At 46.1% G+C, this 25,733-nt stretch overlaps 1 protein-coding gene across 10 annotated transcripts in view; it reads left to right on the top strand.

Moving 5' to 3' along the window:
* The window catches only part of Kif13a (kinesin family member 13A), a 181,235-nt gene that overhangs the window by 129,552 nt on the left and 25,950 nt on the right, over positions 1–25,733 (top strand). For 7 of the 10 annotated variants that reach the window (XM_075969741.1, XM_075969743.1, XM_075969744.1 and 4 more), the window contains 13 exons: positions 1,682–1,822; positions 3,942–4,091; positions 5,991–6,152; positions 8,108–8,281; positions 12,757–12,908; positions 14,694–14,826; positions 14,993–15,139; positions 18,032–18,070; positions 19,631–19,730; positions 20,826–20,952; positions 23,936–23,991; positions 24,737–24,861; positions 25,069–25,245. In XM_075969741.1, coding sequence (XP_075825856.1) covers positions 1,682–1,822; positions 3,942–4,091; positions 5,991–6,152; positions 8,108–8,281; positions 12,757–12,908; positions 14,694–14,826; positions 14,993–15,139; positions 18,032–18,070; positions 19,631–19,730; positions 20,826–20,952; positions 23,936–23,991; positions 24,737–24,861; positions 25,069–25,245 — 1,683 coding nt within the window. The remainder of the gene's footprint in view (positions 1–1,681; positions 1,823–3,941; positions 4,092–5,990; positions 6,153–8,107; positions 8,282–12,756; positions 12,909–14,693; positions 14,827–14,992; positions 15,140–18,031; positions 18,071–19,630; positions 19,731–20,825; positions 20,953–23,935; positions 23,992–24,736; positions 24,862–25,068; positions 25,246–25,733) is intronic. The other 3 variants (XM_075969742.1, XM_075969747.1, XM_075969752.1) reach the window with 1 other exon arrangement.

Consider the following 25,733-nt stretch of genomic DNA (forward strand, 5'->3'; position numbering starts at 1 on the left):
AGAGCTCATCTCTGTGAGCAGGTCCTGTGGGGAACCAGGTGTTGACTCTGGACGCCTTCAAGTTGGTCTGTACCCCCTGGGTGAGCATATGCTGTAAGCAGCGTCCTTAGAGAGAATGGAAGAAAGTCAAGTGGCAATTATGCCTGCTTCTCCTCACACAAATGCCCCAATGCCTAGTTGTACAGCCTTTCTGTGAGTGAATTCTCTGAGGAGAAAATATCTTTGAAACCTATACTATTACATGTATGGAACTCCTCGCAGCCTTCTGAAAGATGCCTATCACTTAAACTTAACAAAGTTTTGCTCTAAGAGAGAAACCTGGAAGACAATAAATTTTCATCTTTTTTTCTCTACCCAGCCAACAGCTAGAAAGGAAGTTGAGTGTGGTGAGTGGAGAGAGGGTTCGCTCAGTTAACCACTGGCTGCTCTGCCAGAGGACCGGGTTTGCTTCCTAGTACACACAGTGGCTCGCAATTATCTGTAACTCTACTTCCATTGCGTGCAGTATCTTCTTCTGCCCCTGGGGGCACCAGGCACACGTGTGGTACACATGCATGCACGGGGGCAAAACACACATATACATAAAATAATTTTTTTCATAAATTTAAGAAAGCAAATTAGGGAGGATTTGATTGGTTATTGGAGTTCTAAGTCCACAGATATAGGCACGGACATACCTTCAGGTTGTGCACAAGGGTTCTCTGATAGTACTTTTATTCTCTAATATTGATTGACTGATTGATTGATTGATTGATTGAGGCAGGGTCTCATAATCCCATGCTGGCCTCACACTCAGTTTGTAGCTAAGGATGACCGTGCACCTGTCTTTGCCTCCTGAATGCTGTCATTACAGGTGTGCACTGACCACAGCTGTTTTAGGTGGCACCGGGGCTTTTTGCTTGTTTGTTTGTTGTTTGTTTTTTGAGACAGGGTTTCTCTGTGTAAGAGCCCTGACTCTCCTGGGACTTGTTTTTGTAGATAGGTTGGCCTTGAACTCACAGAGACCTGCGTGCCCCTGCCTCCCAAGTGCTAGGATTATAGGCGTGCACTACCACCTATAACCAAGGGCTAGACAAGCACTCTAGCAACTGAGCTACCTCCCAGCCCTCACAGTGGCCTTTATATAACAAAACGATGTACCCTTGCAACTGAATAGTAATTAGGAATGGGATAAATCTGTGTGATGAATTTCTGTGCTACTATGAAACAAGTTTGCAAAGAGTAGTCAATGAAAGGAATTGATCGTGATGTAAAAACTGGAGAGAGACTGGGATGTGTGATGATGTGTTTACATGGGCTTGTGATTTAAAATATAAGTGTGTGCACAGGAATATCTAGAAGAAAGGGACCAGAATATTTCCTAGGTGGTAATGTTTGACCATCTTGTGTAAACTCACTGTAATGTAGACAATCTTTTTTTTTAATTATTTAATCTTATTTTATTTATTTATTTATTTATTATGTATATAATATTCTGTCTGTGTGTATGCCTGAAGGCCAGACCCCATTACAGATGGTTGTGAGCCACCATGTGGTTGCTGGGAATTGAACTCAGGACCTTTGGAAGAGCAGACAATGCTCTTAACCTCTGAGCCATCTCTCCAGCCCCCAATGTAGACAATCTTTAACTGTCAGAAGGGAAGTCAAAACCATGTCCGCCTGGTTTCTCTTCATTATACAGAGAGGGGCGATAGTGAGTGAGCCTGCCATTCAAGCGAGGAGAAAAGGAAAGAGCACCCAGATTTGGACCATCGAGAAGCTGGAGAATAAATTAATTGATATGAGAGACCTTTACCAAGAATGGAAAGAAAATGTCCCTGAGGTAAGAGGAACAAGATGTGGCTGCATTAAAACCGCAGATAAAATGCTCTGGTGTTTACACTAGGGAGATAAATGTGATCCTCAAGGAGCGCTTAATTCAGACAGGTGGAAGGGGACACCCAGCAGCTCTTGTTTTGTCTTCACTGCCTCTCATGTGAAAGGAGGAGGAAAGAAGTCTCTCTGTGCTGCTGGTCTGTGTCCTGGTAAACCAGGCCGGCTGGAGCCAGTGTGGACTTCATCTTCATCCCCATCTGCGTGTGCCCCTATCTGTATATGTCCCCATCTGTGTGTGCCCCTAGCTATGTGTGCCCCATCTGTGTGTGCCCCTATCTGTATATGTCCCCATCTGTGTGTGCCCCTAGCTGTGTGTGCCCCTATCTGTATATGTCCCCATCTGTGTGTGCCCCATCTGTGTGTGCCCCATCTGTGTGTGCCCCTATCTGTATATGTCCCCATCTGTGTGTGCCCCTAGCTATGTGTGCCCCATCTGTGTGTACCCCATCTGTGTGTGCCCCATCTGTGTGTGCCCCTATCTGTATATGTCCCCATCTGTGTGTGCCCCTAGCTGTGTGTGCCCCATCTGTGTGTGCCCCTATCTGTATATGTCCCCATCTGTGTGTGCCCCTAGCTGTGTGTGCCCCATCTGTGTGTGCCCCTATCTGTATATGTCCCCATCTGTGTGTGCCCCATCTGTGTGTACCCCATCTGTGTGTGCCCCATCTGTGTGTGCCCCTATCTGTATATGTCCCCATCTGTGTGTGCCCCATCTGTGTGTACCCCATCTGTGTGTGCCCCATCTGTGTGTGCCCCTATCTGTGTGTGCCCCATCTGTGTGTGCCCCATCTGTGTGTGCCCCATCTGTGTGTGCCCCATCTGTGTGTGCCCCTATCTGTATATGTCCCCATCTGTGTGTGCCCCATCTGTGTGTGCCCCTATCTATGTGTGCCCCATCTGTGTGTGCCCCATCTGTGTGTGCCCCATCTGTGTGTGCCCCATCTGTGTGTGCCCCATCTGTGTGTGCCCCTATCTGTATATGTCCCCATCTGTGTGTGCCCCATCTGTGTGTGCCCCATCTGTGTGTGCCCCTATCTGTATATGTCCCCATCTGTGTGTGCCCCATCTGTGTGTGCCCCTATCTGTATATGTCCCCATCTGTGTGTGCCCCATCTGTGTGTACCCCATCTGTGTGTACCCCATCTGTGTGTGCCCCATCTGTGTGTGCCCCATCTGTGTGTGCCCCATCTGTGTGTGCCCCATCTGTGTGTGCCCCTATCTGTATATGTCCCCATCTGTGTGTGCCCCATCTGTGTGTGCCCCATCTGTGTGTGCCCCTATCTGTATATGTCCCCATCTGTGTGTGCCCCTAGCAATGTGTACCCCATCTGTGTGTGCCTCTAGCTGTGTGTGCCCCATCTGTGTGTGCCCCTAGCAATGTGTGCCCCATCTGTGTGTGCCCCATCTGTGTGTGCCCCATCTGTGTGTGCCCCTATCTGTGTGTGCCCCATCTGTGTGTGCCCCATCTGTGTGTGCCCCATCTGTGTGTGCCCCATCTGTGTGTGCCCCTAGCTGTGTGTGCCCCTAGCAATGTGTGCCCCATCTGTGTGTGCCCCTAGTTGTGTGTACCCCATCTGTGTGTGCCCCATCTGTATATGTCCCTATCTGTGTATGCCCCTATCTGTGTGTACCCCTAGCTGTGTGTGCCCCATCTGTGTGTACCCCATCTGCGTGTGCCCCATCTGCATGTGCCCCTAGCTGCGTGTGCCCCAGCTGTGCTCACGGCTGGGTAGATTTCTAAACATAATTGTAGTGATGTAATGTTTTGTTTTGTTTCTAACATTTTATATTAGCAATAGAAAGAAAGATTTGGTGCCAGTTCCAGGGCACGACATGAAACAGGCTGTAGTTGTGGGATGTGTGAAGGCTAGGCTCCTCTGCATGACAGCCCCCAGCAGACATGCCCCACTCATGTGCTGAGTTGATCTGTCGGCATGATTCTGATTTTACTTCTTGTTTATTTCAGTGAATGCTTCCTCTAAAAGTATGTTTAGTGCTGGTTCGAAATAACATGATTTAAGGATGTTTTGTTTTCTAACCCCTCAAAGACCTGTTCTGCTTCTCAGGCCAAGAGGCTCTATGGGAAGCGAGGTGACCCTTTTTATGAAGCTCAGGAGAATCACAACCTCATCGGTGTGGCTAATGTGTTCTTGGAATGTCTCTTCTGTGACGTTAAACTTCAATATGCAGTACCCATCATCAGCCAGCAGGGGGAGGTAAGGCCACACCAGCCCCTAGAAAATGACAGGTGTGAAATTTTGTTAATCTCTGCCTTGAGGAAGATCAAGATGCTCTGTGTGCGTGTGTGTAGGATCTGGTACCTTCCTGGGATAATTCTGCTCTGGTGACCACCAATGCTTTTCCCCATGCTAAAAATACAACTTAAGTGGCCAGTGGATCCAGGGGCTGAGGCCCTTGCTCAGAGTCTCTTAGTCTCGAGTCCCTGGCAGGTTCTGGGTATCTGATATATTAAAAACACACTCAAAGCTCAGCCCTCAAGCATTTCCCATGCGAACCAAATGCTCTGAGTTCAAGTTCAGAGTGGAAGAAGAAAAAAGGCTTCCAAATGCTTTCCTCTGACTGTCACATGTGTGCTATTGCACACACACACACACACACACACACACACACACACAGATTAATGCAAGTGCATTCAGTTCCCAAACAAGCATCATATGACACATTGCACTGCTGTGTCTCCACCCTTCTTTCCCTCGGTCCCTCCGCCCGTGTGTCTCACTTCTCGGATACTTCTCTCAGATCCTTGTCTCCAGCACCAATGCCATGTGGAGATTGAATCTGAGCATTAGGCGTCCTCCTTACTTAGCCTGGTGTGGCGGCTCGTCCCTGTAGTCCCAGCATTCAGAAGCCGAGGCAGAATTTGAGCAGCCTGAGCCATCTCAGAAAGGAGAATGGAATACTGCCAACCTGGACCCACTCCAGCAAAACACTTCCGCACTTGGAAATAGAAATGTTCTAATAAAAAAATGGCCTGAAAAGAACAGTTATTTAGAGGCTGGAGGAATGACTCAGCAGCTAAGAGTGGCTTGCTGCTCTTGGAGAGAGCCCAAGTTCGAGCCCCAGCTCTCCCATCAGATAGCTCCTAACCTACCTGTGACTCCAGCTCCAGGGAGATCCGATACCCTTGACCTCTTTGGACACCAGCACTCAAGGGCATGGACCCACACACATATACATAATTAAAAAGTAAAATAGGTGGAACAAAAGAATTGTTACCTAGAGCTAAGAGTGGGGTTGCACACCTGTCGTGGAAACACTCAGGAGGCTGAGGCAGGAGGATTGTGCAGTGAGTGAGGTCAGCCTGGGTTCTGTAGCGAGCCCTGTCTCAACAAATCAAAACCTTACTTACAAAAGCAAGCAAACAGAAGAACTGCCTTCCCATACCCATCTGGCTTTGTTCATGTGATTCCTGGAGTAAAAGCCCACTGCCACCCCACTTTTTCATGCATCTCCATATGATATACCACCCATCCCCCCTGAGCTAGGGGCCGGGTCTGCCTGGTGTCGTGTTGGAAGCACAGTGCTCGGCACAGTCCTGCCCCCAGTGAACACTTGCCGCATGCACATGCTTACATTTACCCTACACACACCCAATACCTCTGTGTCAGACGCTTTATCCTGTTTCTGGGTTCTACTTTCTCTGCTTTCTGGCCATGAGCTCACTGGCAGCAGAGCCCACTTCTTTTCTTGGCGTCCCAGTAGGTCTTTGTGGAGTGACTAGGTTAACCAAGTACATGATCAAATAAATGCATATGTAACTATGTAAACAATTGCAAGACCAAAGGTTCCAGTAGACGATGATTGCTCCCTTGAAGCTGTTCCTTGCCTGAGCTGAGGAAAATGGGTATACCTAAGGATAGTTCTAGAAAACAAGTCGTGAAGGGACAAATTTGACTCAGAGTAAGAAAGGAACGGTGCAGGGCACGGCTGGCTCTCGGAGGGTGGTTTTGGGTCTCCCTCATGGGAATGGCTTGGGAGGGAGGGTCTCGCACTGCCAGAGATGATCAGCAGGGGCTGAGAGTAAACTTGTTTCTCAGGCTAGTGTTGCCCGGGTATGCCCTTGAGCTCTGAGATGCTCTTGTCCCATGATCCAGGTTGCTGGGCGTCTCCACGTGGAGGTCATGCGTGTCACTGGGACTGTTCCGGAGCGTGTGTCAGAGGATGACTCTTCCGAGAACTCTAGTGAAAGCGGAAGTCTTGAAGTCGTGGACAGCAGCGGCGAAGTCATTCACCGAGTCAAGAAGCTGACGTGCCGGGTGAGAGGACAATGGTGGGGGCTCACGTAGACCGTGGCAATGCCAAACTGTGTGCACAAAGTGCTGTGAGTTTCCCGACCAGCACGGTAGAAGCTAAACTGTCTGACGAGAGATACAGCTGTAAGCAGCACTTCTAGAACAATTCTCTCGGATCAAGTGTGTGGAATTCCCCAAACATGTACCCTCTACCTTCAGTGTCTAGGCAAAACTGGTTTTGTGAAGCCCTCCACAGACTCAAATCCACATGTATGCAAGTCCCTTACACACAGTGTGTTCGCGGAGGCTGCTAGTTCAGAAATAATCACACAGAAACCATATTATTTGCAACACTATTTGGCCAATAGCTTAAGCATATTTCTAGCTAGCTCTTATATCCTAAACTAACCCATCTCCATTAATCTGTGCATCACCACAAGGTTGTGGCCTACCAGCAAAGTTTCAGTGGACTCCAGCGGAGAAGTCTGTCTCTGGCGGCAACTACATGGCTTCTACCTGACTCCACTACTCCCTCCTCCTCTGCTTGGAACTCCCACCTAGCCCTATTCTGCTAAGCCACTGGCCAAAACAGCTTTATTCATTAACCAATAAAAGCAAAACACAGACTGAAGGACTCCCCACACCAACAGTGGACTGTGTTTGCATATAATCTATGCACATCATTCTATACACTTTTAATAACTGCCAATAAAATAACATGAAGTACAGTGCAAATGATGTGTAGTAGTTATATCAGTTCTAGTTAGCCTTATTTTTAAAGATTTATTTTATTTATTTGCTTTCTGTAATACTTTCCTGAGGCAGGGTCTCTCAATTATGTAGCCCTGGATGTTCTAGGATTCACTTCGTAGACCAGGCTGGCCTCCAACTCACTGAGTGCTAGAATTAAAACTGCTCACCACCACACCTGGCACTAGTTGGCTTTAATTTTCTATTTGAGGCAGCCTAGAGTCACCTGAGAGAGGAATTGCATTGGTGAAATTGTTGATGGGCCTGGCCTGTCTGTGGGGAATTGTCTTGGTTGTTAATTGATATGACAGTCCAGCCCACCGTGGGAGGTACCATTCCCTTGGCAGGTTGTCCTGAGCTGTATAAGAAAGCTAGGTAAGCATGAACTAGCCAGTGAGCAGCATTCCTCTATGGTTTCTGCTTCAAATTCCTGCCTGGGCTGCCCTCAGTGATGGTCTTTGCCCTATAAACTGAAATTAACCTGTTCCTCCCCTAAGTTGCTGTTAGTCATGGTTTTTACCACGTGTAACGGTTGCTTAGAGAATAATGACAAGATAAAGTCTACACATGTCTGTATGATTTAGTGTCTGGAGTATATCTGATCTATTGATTAAACCACAGATGGCAAATCTGCAGAAAGAGAGGGCCATGTCTGTCTCAGTATGGAGAATATATTATTGAATTGTGTTCTCCTAATAAGAATTACTTCTTTATCAGAAACTCAGTCATGAGTAAGATTATACAGGAATGTGCCTTTTTTCCTCACAAATAAGTAAATATAATTTTTCTTAAAATTTGAAGATGAGTCCATGTATTAGACATGATGGTGCATGTCTTTAATCCCAACACTTAGGAGCAGAAGCAGGCCGATCTCTGAGTTTGAGACTTCCATGAGCTTGAGACTTCCATGCTTTCTAGCTTTATAAAAGGATGGACTGGGAATATAGCTCGGTCTGTGTGAGGCCCTAAATTCACTGCTAAAGATAGGAGATAGATAGGTGGATAGATGGGTGATAGATCGATCGATCAATCAGTAGATAGATAGATAGATAGATAGATAGATAGATAGATAGATAGATAGATAGATCGATCGATCGATCGCAATGAATGGTCTTAAGTATTCTCAAATAGATGATTTCATCCTCTCTTAGAGATGACTGAACTATGGAAGGACATATTCTTTAGTGTTTCTTTTTTGAGAACTATAATTTTTTTTTTAATCTCTTCAGGTGATAATTAAAGAGGCAACTGGGCTCCCCTTAAGCCTCTCAAATTTCGTCTTCTGTCAGTATACGTTCTGGGACCAGTGTGAGTCCACGGTGGCAGCCCCGGTGGTGGACCCAGACGTGCCTTCCCCGCAGTCCAGGGATGCCCAGTACACGGTGACCTTCTCTCACCGCAAGGTACGGATGCAGTTACAAAGTGGTACCAGGCCCAGGGTGACACTCTGTGGTGAAGTGTGAGCTTGATCTGGGTCAGTTCCCGCCAGCAGAACAGCCACAACAGAATGAGCATCAGCTGCACGGTGGGGAATGGAATTGGGCACACACTTTTAAAATTGCCATGTACTTATTCTGCAACATTACATACAATTCTGGTGTTTGAACGGGACACTTTCCAACTGTGTGGAGCTTCAGTTTTCCTTCCTTCCCTTCCTTCCTTCCTTCCCTCCCTCCCTCCCTCCCTCCCTCCCTCCCTCCCTCCCTCCCTCCCTCCCTCCCTCCTTCCTTCCTTCCTTCCTTCCTTCCTTCCTTCCTTCCTTCCTTCCTTGTTTTAAGGACCAAGCTTCCCTTATTAATTTTTTAAAATAATTTATTTCTTTTTATTTTATGTGCATTGGTGTTTTCCTGCATGTATGTCCGTGTGAGGATGTCAGGTCTTGGAGTTACAGAGAATTGTGAGCCGCCATGTGGGTGCTGGGAATTGAACTTGGGTTCCCTGCAAGAGCACTCAGCGCTTTTAACCGCTGAGCCATCTCTCCAGCCCCGCCTTATTAATTTTTTTTAAATGTTTTTATTGTTGTCTGGCAGTTTTAGAATTTTAGTCATTTTCATGCTCAGTTCCCTTTTCTCATCTCCTTACTTCACTGAAACCCTCTTCTTCCCACGAGTCACCTCCTCCTTTCTTTCACCTCTTCCTGTGTCACTGGTGGAGTTAAGAGTTTCTTGCCTTGGGGAGAGAAAAGTTAGAAGGGAAGGAGGGGGGGACTTGGGGAAACAGGAGGATTGGGATAAAGGAAGGTTGGATAGGGGAGCACGGAACCACAATTCTTAGTTAAGGGAGCCACTTTAGGGTTGGCAAGAGACTTGACCCTAGAGGGGCTCCCAGGAACCCATGGTGATGTCCCCTGTTAGTCCCTTGGGCAGCTGAGGATAGGCAACCTGAAATGACCCTATCCTATAGCAATACTGACGAATATCTTGCATACCACCATAGAACCTTCATCTGGTGATGGATGGAGATAGAGACAGAGACCCACACTGGAGCACTGGTCTGAGCTCCCAAGGTCCCAATGAGGAGCAGAAGGAGGGAGAAGATGAGCAAGGAAGTCAGGACCACGAGGGGCGCACCCACCCACTGAGACAAGGGGGCTGATCTAGTGGGAGATCACCAAGGCCAGCTGGACTGTGACTGAAAAAGCATGGGATAAAACCGGACTCTCTGAACATGGCGAACAATGAGGGCTGATGAGAAGCCAAGGACATTGGCATGGGGTTTTGACCCTACTTCATGTTCTGGCTTTGTGGGAGCCTAGCCAGTCTGGTTGTTCACCTTCCTAGACATGGACGGAGTGGGGCAGACCTTGGACTTTCCACATGGCAGGGAAACCTGACTGCTCTATGGACTGGAGAGGGAGGGGGAGAGGAGTTTGGGGGAGGGGGAGAAGGGTGGGAGGAGGGGGAGGGAAAGGGGAGGCTGGGAGGAAGCGGATACTTTTTTTTCCTTTTCTCAATTAAAAAAAAAAGAAAAAAAACAAAAAAAATAGTTAAAAGGACTTACTGAAAGACAACAATAAATGATAAAATGAAAAAAAAAAAGAGTTTCTTGCCTAAGCATAGGAGCGAGGTTATAGGCTGGATATCAGCAACTTATTGTTGGCCACACGCCTAAAGAAAATGATACCCCTCTTCCCCAAATCTATTAAATCACAAAAGAGTCCTGCTGTGTAGCTCAAGCAGGTCTAGGACTCAGTATATGTCCTATTCTGCCCTCCAGTTCATGGTCATCCTCCTGCATCCACCTTCCAAGTGCTGGGATTACAGGCAGGAGTTCCTAGGCCTGGCTAAAATCTGCTTATGACTCAGAAGTTCTCCCCATATGTGGTGGCACATGCCTGTAATCCTGGAACACAGGAGGCTGAAGCAGCAAGATCCCATGTTCTAGGACAGGAGATTCTCTCTCAGAAGAGTTTTCCCTGTAAGTTTCTTTCTTTCTTTCTTTTTTTTAATTGAACAAAATATCTTATTGGACTTTGTAAAGCTCCAATGTACTCATTATAAATTCAAATAATTAGGGAATATATAAAGTGAAATCTGAACAGTCTCCGCTTGGAGCCTTAGTCTACAAACGTATAGCATTGTTTCTTTTTAAGAAATATGCTGGTAGGGCTGGAGAGATGGCTCAGTGGCTAAGAGCACTGGCTGCTCTTCCAGAGGAAATGGGTTCAATTCCTAGAACCCACAAAGCAGCTCACAACTGTCTGTAAATCCTGTTTCAGGGGATCCGACAACCTCACACAGACATACATACAGGCAAAACACCAATGCACATAAAATTAAAAATAAATAAAATTAAAAACAAAAGAAATATGCTGGTATGTAAGATGAAAAAAGGATAGTTTGTTTTCTGTTTTTAAAAAATAAGGAAAGAAAGATAGATAGATTGATTGATTCTGGCCTTGAACTCCCAGACTTTCCCTGTCCTGAGCAGCTGGCCATCAGGTGTAGCCCCTGTGCGCTGCCACATATGTTGGTAAGCTATTGTCTATGTTCTTATCTTTCTTGCCTCTCCAGCTTTCTCTCGGTACCGTCACCTAATGTTTTCTCTAAGATGGACTCTGCCCTTGGTGGGGAGGCTTCTCCTAGAGACCGCTTCTCTGTAGATTGTGTCTTTTCTGTTTGACTCTAGCTTAGAAAATGAATTCCTATTACCACCTGTCAAACTTCATATATGCAAGGCTGCTGGGTCCTCCTCCTGCTGCTGCTGCTGCTGCTGCTGCTGCTGAAGAAAAAAATCAATAGCCCACATTTCTTTTTTCTTTCTTCCCTCCCTCCCTCCCGTCCTCCCTCCCTACTTACCTACCTTCTTTCTTTCCTTCCTTCTTTCTTTTTTTTCTTTTCTTTAAGATTTGTTTATTTAGAGCCAGACAGTGGTGGCACATACCTTTAATCCCAACACTTGGGAGCAGAGGCAGGCAGATCTCTGTAGTTCAAGACCATCTTGGGTATACAGAGTGAGTTCCAGGACAGCATGGACTATACAGAGAAACCCTGTCTCCAAAAACCAAACCAACAACAAAAAAAAGAATTTGCTTATTTATTTATTCAGTGTATACGAGTGTTTTGCCTGTGTTCTATATGTGTTCCATGTACATGGCTGGTGCTCCCAGAGGCCAGAAGAGGGCATCAGAGCCTCTGGTGTTAGTGTTACAGGTGGTTGGTGAGCTGCCAGGTGGGTGCTGGGAATCAAAGCAGGGTCCTCAGGAAGAAGAGCAAATGCTCTAAGCCACCAAGCTGTCTCTACAGCCCCGAGCCTACATTTCTTGACCCGCATTTGCTAAACCACATTCTTAAAATCCTTAGTTACCATTATTTTGCCTGCAATATTAAGTTTTTATTACTTAAGTTAGCATGCAAAGCAATGGCCTTATTATGGCATTTTCATCCGTATGAATTCTATGCCTTGTTCTAACTCATCTTCCGCTGCTGCTGCCCTCTCCCATCCCCTCCCCACACACCGGCTTCTCCTCCTCCTAAGTAGCATCCCTCCCTCCCCCATTTTGTTGTTCTTGTTATTACTGTTTTTCTAATTGTCTTCTAAATATTCCCCATCCTTCTTTGGATCCACAGGACGGTTTATATCAGGAAGACAAAGGCTGGATTTTCAGTGTGTACTGTTTAACAAATGTTTAAATACATACGGATCCCAAAATCCCTGGGTTCACAGTGTGATTTTAGAGGTTGTTTTTGTTGTTGTTGTTGTTTTGTTTTTCACTTCTAAAGAACATAGATTGGACTCACTGACCACTGTGTTTCTTTTCCTCCTAACTTTCTGGGTCTGTCTCCAGATGAAATAGGAAGTAGATAGAATAAGGTTCAATCTACTTAGTAGCTGTTTCTGGAAATGAGTCAATGAATAACTGCCTCTGAGTCTCTGCTCGGGCTCCCGAGGAGGCTGATGGGAAGGAAAGTGGCTTGGCATTAAGCCTGCTCAGTGTTCTAGGTGACCAGCCACAGTTCTCAGGGAACTCTATACATTTCCACAGTCGTGGCCTTGTCTTTTAGAGTGAGGAATTGAAGAGAGACACACTCATGAGCAAGAGCCCAGGCCAGGAAGGAATCAGATAGTTCAAGTCCCTTACGGGGTAAGTCTGGAAGTGCAGCTAGGGTCATCTGGAGTTTAGAGTGGTTCACTGGAGATGGCCATGAGCCAAAGTAAGGGAATGCAGATGCCAGCTCTGCACCTAAAGTCAGAGTTTTGAGTTCGGCTTTGTTCATTAGAATGGAGTTACCTCCTAGATCTCTTCCAGATACGGCATCCTGGGAACCTGGATGCTTTCCTGCAGAACAGAAGAGATGGGGTTTGAGGTTGAGAGCAGATAATTGGGTGCCATTATGCCCGACTCTCAGTGTGCTCTCCTGCCTTCTGCTTGTCCCAGGACTTTGTGGTGACGGTCACAGAAGAGTTCCTAGAGTTCATTTCCGATGGCGCGCTGGCGATTGAAGTGTGGGGCCACCGGTGCGCTGGGAACGGAAGCTCCATCTGGGAGGTCGACTCCCTCCATGCGAAGACAAGAACATTGCATGACAGGTTTGGTTCTTGCTGCAAGCATTAGACACAGGGGTCAGGAGCAGCTCATGACCTTAAGTCAGCATTGAGGCTTCAAACCCTGGGGCTTCGAAGAAGTTGCTCAGCCTTTGAGTCCATTTCCTCCTTTGTAGTACTAGTAGAAGCCACCAACATCGAAACACACTGTGGATAGTGAGTCACTGAAACCAGCAGGACTGGAGTAATTGCTGTATTGATGTGGGAAAAAAAAATCCTTGGTTTTACTTAACATCAAGCACAAAAATTATCTTTATTCTTAAAGTCTTTATTACATTAGGGTGTGTGTATGTGTGCGCACATGTGTGCACGCGCATGCTGAGGGAGGTCAGAGGACAGCTTGCAGGAGTCAGTTACCAACTTCCACCTCGTGATTCCCAGGGATCGAACTCAGGTCATCTGGTTTGAAGGCAAGCTCTTTTACGTACTAGGCTACCTTGTTGACCCAAATCATAAATTTAAATGCAAAGAAAAATCTACAAATCTGGTAGAAGAAAATGGTAGGATATCTTTTTACCAATTTTTATTGCTTTGTAGGGGTTTTTTTTTGTTTTTGAGATATGGTTTGGTTTTGACTAGGCTGGCCTCACATTTGTGGCAGTCTCCTGTCTCGACCTCCCGAGTGTTGAAATTGCAGATGTGAGCCACCATGCCCTGAGTTTTTGTCATTGTCGTTGTTGATGGTATCATTGTAAGCAAGTGCTCACTGTAAAACCCACCTGCCCTCAGATTCGCAATCCTCCTGCCTCAGCAAGTGCTAGTTTTACTGGTCTGTTCCATGCTGCCTGGAGGGGGATAGCATCTTTACAACTTTGACATGGTCACAGGTCCTCAGGCCACAATAACCATAGGAGGGAAAACTTCCAGGTTCGAGTTAATTCTGCATCAAAGGCATAATGATGAAAATAAACAAACAGCCGGGTGGTGGTGGTGCACACCTTTAATCCCGGCACTGGGGAGGCAGAGAACGATGAAAATAACCAAGCAACCGCGATCTAAGAGAAAGTTCCTAATGTCTTTTTTTTTTCTTTTTATAGCATTTCCAGAGACAGAACGTAGATCTTTCCGCTTGCCAGGCAAGCATTCTGCCATTCAGCTTCGGCCCTAAAATTGGCAATTTCTTATCAAGTTGATCATTTGCCTCTTCTGTGGCCCGGCAACCCCATACCCGGGGGCTTACTTGAGAGAAATGAAAAATTAGGTCCACAAGTAGTGTTCGTGGCAGCTTTACCAATACACCAGTGTCACGATGAGCCCAGGTATTTTCAGCAGGTGAATAAACAGATTACTGGGTCAGTCATCCAAGAGCAGCTTAGTCAGCATTAAAATCTAAAAGCACTGGGGCCAGGCATGGTGACACATGCCTTAAATCCCAGCACTTGGGAGACAGGCAGACGGGTTTCTGTGAGTTCAAAGTCATCTAGGGCTATAGAGAGAGACCCTGTCAGAGAAAGAAAGGATCATCCATCCATTGTGCCAAATGACTCAAGAGTCCATGCCTCGTGGTTCCATTTTTATGACATTTTAAAACAGGCGAAGCTAACTTGGGTTTGTCAACGCCCCTGGAATTCTGTGTACACCTCTAAGTGGAAGGTGTGGGTCAGTTAAACAGCCTGTGAGTCCATACTGCAGGGTTGTATGAGCGGTCATTGAGGAGGTAACCAGTGAGACGCCGCCGGCACAGTGCCTGAATGTGCTCAGAGATGGACGTTTATTAGCATTTGCTACCAGTGGCCCTGCCTGATGCTTGGCTTGTTGGGATTTTCGCAGGTGGAATGAAGTCACTCGAAGAATAGAAATGTGGGTCTCCATATTGGAACTGAATGAGCTGGGGGAATATGCCGCCGTGGAACTTCACCAGGCGAAAGACGTCAACACTGGGGGCGTCTTTCAACTCAGACAGGTAGAAAGGTTTTGTTTGTTTGCTTATCTTCTCCTCCCTACTCCACTCTTAGAGTTTCTAGGCATGCCCTAATTATTTTGTGTTTCTGTTCTCAAATTATCTCCCCTTGTTCCCTCCCCCATCCCCATCCCCATTTCTGGCATCTTCACCGCCTTCACCTCTGCAGGGGCACTCGCGTAGAGTGCAGGTCACAGTAAAACCTGTGCAGCATTCAGGGACGCTACCACTCATGGTGGAAGCCATCCTGTCGGTATCCATTGGCTGCGTGACTGCAAGGTCCACCAAGCTGCAAAGAGGGCTGGACAGTTACCAGGTAAGACATGGGTCTGGGGTCATAGGTACCAAGGACTGGGGATGCAGCTTGGTTGGAGGACACTTACCAAGCTTCCTCAGAAATACCCAGAACTTCAGAATTTTTTTTTTATTTTAATTTTAAAAAGATCAAGGGATTACAGAATTGGCTCATCAATTAAGAATGCATACTGCTCTTACAGAGAACTCAAATACAATTCCTAGCACCCATGTGAGAGAGCTCAAAACACCTGTAATTCCATCTCCAGGGGATCCAGTGACCTCTGAGGGCACCTGTGCTCATGTGCACATACCCACACTCAGATACACACGCACACACACGATTAAAAGGAGATATTTTCATTAAAAAGAAGAAATTTAAAAATCAGTTACTGTGTAAGTAAGGAAATTGATGTACAGTGGAAATCTTACTTGGAAATTCAGCAACAGTTACCAACTGCATCTCTTCCAAGTCACATCCCCATCTGTTGCCTTTCTTCTAAATATAAAATGCTGTGTTTGCTTAGTGTTACTTAGTAATGCTTACTTCTTAAAGCACTAGTGGTCGCCTGCTCTGGGCTGCTTTTATTTTATAGCCAGCGCAATAGATGTGAACATTACTGCTGCCCAGTCCACTTGCCCAATAGATGTGAACATTACTGCTGCCCTAGTCCACTTGCAATGTTATCAGAAAATTGCTCCTCTATACCATCACTTTAAATCAATCTGTACTGCTCTTCTTTGTTATTATAAAAACTATACCTTTGATCATTTTGTCTATTAAATCTCCATCCTCCAAGCCCATTGTTCTCATTAAGAAATAAAAAAGATGCCGGCTGTCATGATACAAGTCTGTCGGCCCAGCACTTAGAATGTGGAGACAGGAGAATTGGAGTTCAGGATCATCCTCAGCTTTAGCTACATAGTGAGTTTGAGGCTAGCCTGGGCTACATGAGACACTGTGGAGGGCAGACAGTACAGAAAGGTAGTCTGTGCCCTAGGAGAATAAACTTCAATAACTGTCCTCCTACTGTGGCTTGGAATAATGTATGTGTTTCAAGGGATTGGACACAGTTGAACCAGGGTCCCCTATTGTCAGATGTGGTAGAGAGGATCTCTCTGCCTTGCCAGAGAGAAAATATTTCCCTCTATTTCTCTGAGGAGTCTGGGTATCAACCCAGCCAATCCTGAGAAACGGTTCATCTTCTACCACAGTTTCTCTTTGGTTTCATGGTGTTGGCGCAGACTTTTCTGAAAGTTGGAGATGAATGCAGAGTTCTGGGCTTTGCCCGTCACTGCCCTCCTCTGGTCTGACCAAACTTCCCTGTGTCTCAGGGTGTGCATGCTTCCTGGAGAACAAGAGCAAAGGACAAGGAGATTGGGCACATGTTCTGGGCACTTCTCTAGCACACTTGTGTGTTTAGAGCCTTTGAGTGAAGAATCAAATGCATATCCTCACTCTAGGCCAGGCCCTTGTGAGCCAGTAACCTCCAGGGCAGCCACAGGAGTTACTTGGTAGCACAAGACTTACAGACAGGAGACCCCAGTTCCCCATTCATTTCCTGGTTCACTTAAATACTGGATTCTTTCTTTTCTAAAATGATGAAATAGATGCAACAATTCTCGGTTTCTTTCTGGAATAAAACTATGTTATATATGATATAACTATGTTATGATATATGATAAAATCAATCTTCAGCATAAGACATGGAGTTCATGTAGTTTAAGTTGTGACTTCCAAAATTAAAATGATTATAATATTCTCTCATGTCATTAAAAAAGATTGTTATAAGTTTAAATAAAAGAATTCACCGGGGATAGTGGAACATTCCTGTAATCCTAGAATTCGGGAGACAGAGGCAAGAGAATCACTGTAGGTTCAAGGACAGCCTGGTCTACGTAGTGAGTTCCAGACCAACCAGGACTGCAGAGTGAGACCCTGTCTCTAAAGTGACAATAATGGCTGTGATAATGATGACTCGAGGGGGCTGTAGTCTCATTTCTAAGGAAAATTGTCTCTACCTAAACTCTTGTTTTCAGCTTGATTCTTTCTCTTGCCTAAAGTTTTTTTAACCAACATTGTTACCTTGTGTAACTATTGCAAAATGCAGCCATGCCTTTGGGGTACTTGTGATCCATGCATAGAGAACACAGGTAGCCCCGTGCAGTCCAGTGGCTCAGCTTCCCCTGCAGTAGCCAGCATAGAACCTTACATGCCCTTAGCCTGGATCCCCAGGCATTCCTGTGGCAACTTCACCCCTCTGAGTGATGCTCTCCAAGGAACGATTGCTGGGGATAGAGACTGGAGGTCCGGCTTCTGTCCTGAGCAGCCGCCATCTTGGATGGTGAACCTTGGATTAACTCTCCATCCTCTAGGGTCTCTGTGAGAAGAGAATCTAACTCCTTCATAGGTCAGCCTTCTGTCCGGCTAAGATCATCCCAAACTTTAGACAGCCCACCAGAATGCATATCACCCGTCCGTGACAGTGGCACAAGGCCTGGCCCAGGGATGTTGTTTTCAATCCTTTTCTAAGAGAATTCTCTTGAAAAATATTTGATTTTCTTACTTAAAAAAATAATTCTTGGGGTATTAAATGACTCAGTGGGAAAGGCACTTGCCTCCAAGACTAACCCCAGAACCCACATGAGGAAGAAGAAAAATGATTCTTAGAAGTTGTCCCCCCCCTCACACACACACACAAACATACACACAGACAGACAGACAGACAGACAGGCAGGCAGGCAGACAGATGAATTTAATCTTTCCTTCCTGTCCTTTTGGGATTTGGTGAAATGCTTTACAGTGTTAATGTTGTACGAGGTGTCCATTGTAACATGTGTTAAATTATCTTTCCCTGTGTGCTGTTTGAGAAAACGAAATGCATGTCCTTTATGTTTATTTTCTCCCCACCAGAGAGATGAGGAGGATGGCGATGATATGGATAGTTATCAGGTATTGCTGCCACTGTCAACCCTGTGCATGGGGCACAGCTCTCGCTAATCGCCAGCCTTCGCAAAGCAGGGCCACGGAGTGAGAATGTGCAGTTTCTCACTTGCTTTTGGTTTGCTTTGTATGTGAGAAAAGTCACAGTACTAGTTCTCGTGATTTTCCTGTTGATTCCAAATCTGTAACCAGACACTGCACTGTTTACTCTGCCGGCTCCAGCGAGCAGTTAGCAAAGCCTTGCTGAGCGAGACCACAATGGCCGTAAAAAGATGAACGATCTCAAAAAACACACTGCTCTCCGTTCAGTTCATTGGTCCAGTCTTGTCTTTCCCCTACTAAACTGCACTTTGCCTCTCACTTCTGGAAGATTTCTGTCACCCTAAGTGCCATTTTTATTGGACAACAAGCTTAGAGACTGAACATAGACCTTTCTTTTGTTTTATTTAACCAGTGGCCCTCTCATTAGAGTCAAGCTTAGTTCATCATGTTGAGAATTTAAATAGCAGCACTTTTTGCTGGAAATGGAGGAGAGGGGATGAACGGATGTGCCGTAGATACCCAGTCAGCCTCGGCTAGCCTTACAATCACGGATGATGGTGTGGTCGTGGTCAGAGTAGTCAGCCAAGATGAAAGTTTCAGGCATGAGTTCCCAGTCTTTGTACTGCTTTCCTGGATGTCAGTTGTGGGGACATTGTAGGAGAAGCTTCCAGGTTCCCACTCTCAGTATCAGGTCATCATCGCTAGGAGAGTTAGACCCAGCAGCGTCTGGGGTAGAAGTGATGGTTTTTCCTTCCCTACTAAGAAAGGATGAAACTGAACCAGAACAGACCTCGGGAGGAGGTCAGGAACCCCTCAGGTCTCAGCTGTGCCATCAACTAACGTCTTGTGGCTTTGGGTGTGCTTCCTGCCATGCGCACAGTGGAGTCCAGCATCTGCTTCTGGGAGTTCTTCTAGCATGGCTGACTGCATGTGGAGTTTTTGCATGGGAGGTGTTTGGTTATCCTTGTGGTGACGGTTGGCTGTTTGAATCTTCTCAGCAAGTTTAGGAAGCTTTCTGCTGACCTATTCTTCGCAGTTCAGAAAAGTCTGGTGTTAATTAATTAATAGCAAGGCCATTGAACTCTGAACTACATAAATATCGTCATTCTCCCTACCGTTTGATGTCCTGTGCTTCGAGCTTGGCTTTTGGTAGCCTCCTGCTTGAGATCACACGTCTTTCAGTGAACTGCTGTCATGCAAATGTACACAGATGTGGTGTGCACACCTGTAACATAAAATCACCTTGCAGCATAAAGATCATCCTGCTCTGGCATCATTCGAGCTTGTGTTGCCTTTTAGTGTAACTGTCCTGATCCAGGGCTCTGATTTCTGGGCACCAGCATCCTTGGTCAGCATGGAGTAGTCTGTGACCTCTGCTTTCTCACCTATTAATTAATCACCGTGACCTTTAATGGCCTTTCCTAATGAAGAGCTCCCCCAATATACTTAAATATCTTTTTCATACAAAAGGAATCATTGTCTACACATTCTATAGAGAAATAAAAAGCTTCCCTCTCTTGTTGTCAGGAAGAAGACTTGAACTGCGTAAGAGAGAGATGGTCAGATGCGCTCATTAAACGGCGGGAATACTTAGACGAACAGATTAAAAAAGTCAGCAATAAAAAAGGTATGTGGTGGGGTCCAGGAGATGGCTCAGCAGATAAAGGCACTTGCCACCAAGGCTGACGACGCAGGTTCAGTCCCCAGAGCCCTCATGATAGGAGAGAACCGACATTCACAAGCTGTCCTCCTGTGTCCACATGTACTGTGACATGCTTGCCACATCCCACATACAAAATAAATAAATATAAAAAAAAGTACATGGGATTAAACTCTCCCAGGAGTAGCTTTTTCAGTATTGTACAGTGGTAATAATAACAACAACAACTAATCCATGTGAACCACACCTTTAATCCCAGCTCTTGAGAGACAGAGGCAGGTGGATCTCTATGAGCTCAAGGCAAATGTGATCTACATAGTGAATTCCAGACCAGCCAGGGCTACATAGTGAATCCCTGTCTCACATGATGGATGGATGGATGGATGGATGGATGGATGGATAAATAACCTTATGCTCTCAACTTGACTTCATAGTCACTCATGGTACTTAATGCTTTGTTAGTCCATGTGGATTTTGCTCCATTTTGTGTCAACAAAATTCACCTTGGTAAACCATCTCAGCCAAGTGTATGGTGTAGGTTTGTCTACCCAGTGAGTATAGTCAGGGAGGCCCAGAATTGAATTTGGAGCATGAAGACAGAAAAATTTGTCCAGTAAAATCCTTTTCACAGTGAGCCTGAAGAAAAATGTTTTGTGGAGCGAGGTATACAATGCTTTTAAATACCCTGCCTTTGTAACATGGCTTGTCAGTTTATAAACCACATCACACCCATTAATAAACTGGCTCATTCCAGCAAGTGTGTAAAGTAGACACGGCGTATATTCCTAAGCCCTGCCCCCAAATGCTGCACTAGTAATACAAACCCCTTCCTGGCCACTCTCCCGGCTCTGTGTACTTTGTCTGGCTTCTACCTGAAGCTGACGTCATATCCTGCCTCTGTCTGGTGTTCATGCTTGATCTTCAGGGCCACAGTTCCTTCTCTGGAGTATGGTAGCCACATAAAGCATGTTGGATGTCCCGGAGTGAAAACACTGGTTGCGTTACGCTTAGCTGCTGTCTCTTCTCTTTCGCTGCCACTCATCCCCTCCTGATGTTCCACAGAGAAAACAGAAGACGACATGGAGCGGGAAGCCAGGCTGGTGGAGCAGTGGGTGGGGCTGACGGAAGAGAGGAATGCAGTGCTGGTGCCTGCCCCCGGCAGTGGGATCCCCGGGGCACCGGCTGATTGGTAAGGCCACCCTTTATGCAGGCCAGGCATGACCTGCGACAAGCGCCATGCGGAGGGAAGGGCCACCCAACTCCAGCATGCCATCTTCTCTGTAACTTCCCCACCAGAGCCAGCTTCTTCCAGAGGGGACCTGGCTGGGTGTAAATGCTGCATTCCCCTCTTCCTCTGAATGAGCAACTTGGATCCTACTTCCTCTCTCTAGACTGAGAAGGCCGATTCAAAGTGTACTGGGCTAGAAGGTGGCTTCAGAATATACTAAAAGAGCACAGAAAATAGATCTATTAAGACCCTGGCACGTGCTTAATTTGGCCGGTATTAATGGAGAGAGCAGTGGTCCTCAACCTTCCTAATGTTGTGACCCTAAATACATTTCCTTATGTTGTGGTGACCCCAACTATAAAAGTCTTTCCTGTCACTTCATAACTGTGGTTCTGCTGCTTTCATGAATTGTAAACTTCTGATCCTCCTGCCTCCACCTCCCAGTGCTGGGGTTATAGGTCTGTGCCACCGCACCCATTTTAATACAGAGCTGGGCACTGAACCCAGGCCTTTATGTGTGCTAGGCCAGTACTCCTGCCAACTTAGCCACAGTCTCAGTTGTATTTCTTGAACTACTTCTTGCGTTTATTCCTGATATGCGAGTGGAATGGTGTTTTTAGTTCTGTTGTAAGACTTACAGACATAAAAAGAGGCTTGTTCATTTGAGTGTAGCTTATTTATTATAATGCATATTATGTATATAAAATGCCTTTTGTGTATATTGAGTTAAAGGTAGCTCTTTGACTTTTTTGTTTTTCATTTTGTTTTGGCTTTTTTAATTTTTTTATATTTTTAGAGACTGGGTTTCTCTGTGTGGCCCTGGCTGTCCTGAAACTCCCTCCGCAGACCAGGCTGGCCTCAAACTCACAGAGATCCACCTGCCTCTGCCTCCCCAAGTGCCAGGATTAAAGGTGTGCACCACCACTGCCCAACTGATTCTAATTCTCATTCTCACTACAAAGCCATGTCTTAGAAATTTACTTATACATTGTTCTTGTTGTTTGGATTTTTGTTGTTGTTTTCTTGTTTGGGGGTTCTGCCTTTTTTTTTTTTCCTGCTTAGGCTGCTGAGTCGGGGAAATTTTTTTGCAGCATGTCCTAGCAAACAGCAAAAAGCTGTGGTAAACTCTCTCTCTCTCCTTTTTAAGCCCTCTCAGGTTTTTAAGTGGATTTAATTGGCCACGTTGGGTGCCACTCTGTTGTAATAATGAGCTGCTTCCTCCCACCCGGCTAGCTTTACCAGAAATAATTACATGGAAACTGTATTTTTTTAAGCACTGCCTGGCCCATTAGTTCCAACTTCTTATTGGCTAGCTCCTACATATTGATCTAACCCATTTCTAATAATCTGTGTAGCCCACGAGGTGGCTTACCAGGGAAGATCTTAACCTGCGTCTGTCTGGAGTGGGAGGATCATGGCGACTCCTAGACTCTGCTTCTTTCTCCCAGCATTCTGTTTTATTTACTCTGCCTATCAAAATTTTACCCTATCAGAGGGCCAAGCAGTTTCTTTATTGCTTAACCAATAAAACAACAGAAAGAAAGATGACCCTCCTCCATCAGTGTTTTGGTTTTGTAGTGCTGGGATCAAACTCAGGGCCTCTATTCTACCCCTGAGCTACATCCTCAGCCTCTGCTCTAAATGGCTAGGAGAAAACCCAGCATCCCCTTTGAACACCGTACACATGTCCAGATCTGCTCTGGACAGATAGACATGCTAGTGATGTTCCCATCTCTCTGGGTCATGGAAGTCTTCCTGAGGAAGTGCTATGCCTGCTGCTTCCCCTCGCAGCCTCTGCCTGTGTGTTGCGATCCTGTCTGTAGTGTGCAGTGACTCTGCAGGGTGCTCCCTGCGAGGGGTCAGCTCATGCCGACTTTGCTGGTCCTCAAAGCCTTCCCTCGTAAGACGTTCTCACCTCAGCCTCTTTTATGTGATGTTTTCCAGCCCCACATCATCTTGAGTGTTCCCAAAATGTCACCCTGGGTTCCATCCTAGGTCTGCTTCAGATGAGGAAACATGACCAGAGCTCTCCAAGAGCCCTCTGAGGTGATTCTAATGTGGGCCATTTTGAGCAATGTGCTTGCTTGGTCTGTGCTGTGCACACCACCTCCTTGCACAGGCTGTGCGCACTCCTTTGGAGTTTTCTGGGCTCCTGTCCTTTTTGTTTACTTCCTCTAGGTTCTGATCCACCCCCTTCCATCTGATAGCACCCTGGTCCTTTGTCCCTGTGCCTGGAATTGTTTCTTTTCTTCAAAAATATTTCATTCATTTCTTATTCTTAGGTGTATGAATGTTTTACCTGTATGTATTTTATACACACCATATGTGTGCCTGATGCCTGAAGAGGCCAGGAGAGGGTGTCATGTCCCCTAGAACTAGAGTTACAGAGGGCCGTGAGTCACAGTGGGGTGCTGGGGACTGAACCCAAGTCCTCTGAGAAAGGAGAAAGTTCTCTGAAACGTTGAGCCATCTCTTTGGTCCCCGGAAGTGTTTTTTGAAAAGCTTCAAATCAACTTTGTTTTAGTTACTCACATCTCAAGCCTGTGTCTGGTAGTTTATTTGTATGTCACAGTGATTGCCATGTCGTGTGTCAACATGGGAGTCAAAAAAATGGTGTGTCTTTATAGCAATTTACTTTAAGAAATTAAAAATGGTGGAGTCTGGAGATACGGCTTAGTGCTGCTTGCTGTCAAGCCTGACAACCTGGATTTAATCCCTGGACTCCTGCAAGTTGTCCTCTGCCATGGCACATGTGCCCCCGCACACAGAGAGACACATACACAATAAGATAAACATAACAAAAAGATACAATGGCGTGACATGAGTAGGCGAGACGCCACAACCCCACAGTGGGTCCTTCTGTTTCCGTGGTTCTACGGTGTTTTCGTAATTAAAAATACAAACCACACCTGTTCTTACAGTTAAATTTTGTTGTTGAATTTAGGGTCCCGCCTCCTGGAATGGAAACACACATACCGGTTCTCTTCCTGGATCTGAATGGTAAGTCAGTACGTAACCCATCTCGGGATTATAAATGGCAACTAAGATCATCATCTCCTCAGCCTTGTGTTCTTTTGGGTGCATAAATCACTCCCGTAATTACTGATATGGCACACGAGGTGACAGTGTGGCTCGGGGCACACGCATCAGCATGGCATCCGGTCACTGGAGAAGAGCTGCGGGGGTCTAATCGCACACAAAGCACTCAGGGCATTGCAAACTGCAAACAAGAACCCAAAGCATGTGCTCTGAGATATGAATGATTGACATCACCTGCAGAAGGCGTGGCCCCTGTAGATTCTGTGTTAGGCTTGGCGAGGGCTGAGGAACCGCATTTCTGATTGGTACCCTCCGCCCTCAGCCCTTAAGGTGGGGAAAGGAAGAGAAGGTAACAGATTTCATGTAACATGGCAGCAGGAGAAAATGCTCTCATGAAACCCATGACTTTTTAGGCTGGTTTTTTTTTTAATTAATACAAGTATAAAATAAGTCAGATGATGGGTCATGCCTTAATCCCAGCACTTGGGAGGCAGAGGCAGGTGGATCTCTGTGAATTCAAGACCAGCATGGTCTATAAATCAAGTTCCAGGACAGGTTCCAAAGCTACGCAGAGAAACCCTGTCTTTAAAAAAAAAAAGTATAAAATGGAAAAATTAATTTTAAAGGCATATTTTTAAATGCTAGTGTTTGTTTAAAAGCTGACTTTCTTTGCTCTATTTTCATCTTGCCCCTTGAACTTGCTCAGCGGATGACCTTAGTGCCAATGAGCAGCTGGTGGGTCCCCACGCATCGGGTGTGAACTCCATCCTGCCCAAGGAGCATGGCAGTCAGTTCTTCTACCTGCCCATCATAAAGCACAGTGGTGATGAGGTAATTTACCCCAGGGCTCTCTCGGGGTCTTCACAGGCACACAATCCCTATTAGCCTGATAAACCCTGGTAGAGACCCTGGGGGCTTCGAACAAAATGCCATCCGGGTCACCATTCCGAGTAGTTGAAGGAAGAAGTCTACTTGGTCACAGCAAGTAGAATTGATTTTCTTTCTCTGGGATGTCCCCCAACGTTCTGCTCCTCCCAGGTTTCAGCCACAGCTTCCTGGGACTCCTCGGTCCACGATTCTGTTCACCTGAATCGGGTCACGCCGCAGAATGAAAGGATCTACCTGATTGTGAAGACCACAGTTCAACTCAGCCACCCGGCAGCTATGGAGCTAGTGTTACGGAAGCGGATTGCAGCCAATATTTATAACAAACAGGTAGCGACAGAACTGGCTTACTGTAGCGTGTACAAGGGCAAAATGATCTCCTCTGTGTCACTCGGTAAACAGTGTGGGCGTTATGAAGCCCATTGTCATGGTGGCCAGGTGAAGACCTCAGAAGGAAATGTCAATGCCAGACTCATTAACTTTGCCATGTTCACTGGTTAGGATAGCCATAATCTTTGGAACTGAAGATATGGCTCAGCAGTTAGGAGCACTTTTTGCCGATCTAGAGAATTTGAGTTTGTCAGGTGTCTGATATCTGACTGTAACTCCCGCTCCAAGGGATCTGACACTCTCTTCTGTTCTCCTTGGGCACCCCCACACATGTGCATGTGTCCACACACAGAGATACACACATACACAAATGAAATAAACTTTTTCTTTAAAAGAAGAGCCTGTAATGTTTGCAGGCAGCAGCTGCGACTGTCTCAGCAGCAGCAGAGACCGGAGGATGTTTCCTCTCCTCACCACCTGTTCCCAAA

Source organism: Microtus pennsylvanicus, chromosome 4, assembly GCF_037038515.1.
Source record: "Microtus pennsylvanicus isolate mMicPen1 chromosome 4, mMicPen1.hap1, whole genome shotgun sequence".
NCBI classification, from domain to species: domain Eukaryota; kingdom Metazoa; phylum Chordata; class Mammalia; order Rodentia; family Cricetidae; genus Microtus; species Microtus pennsylvanicus.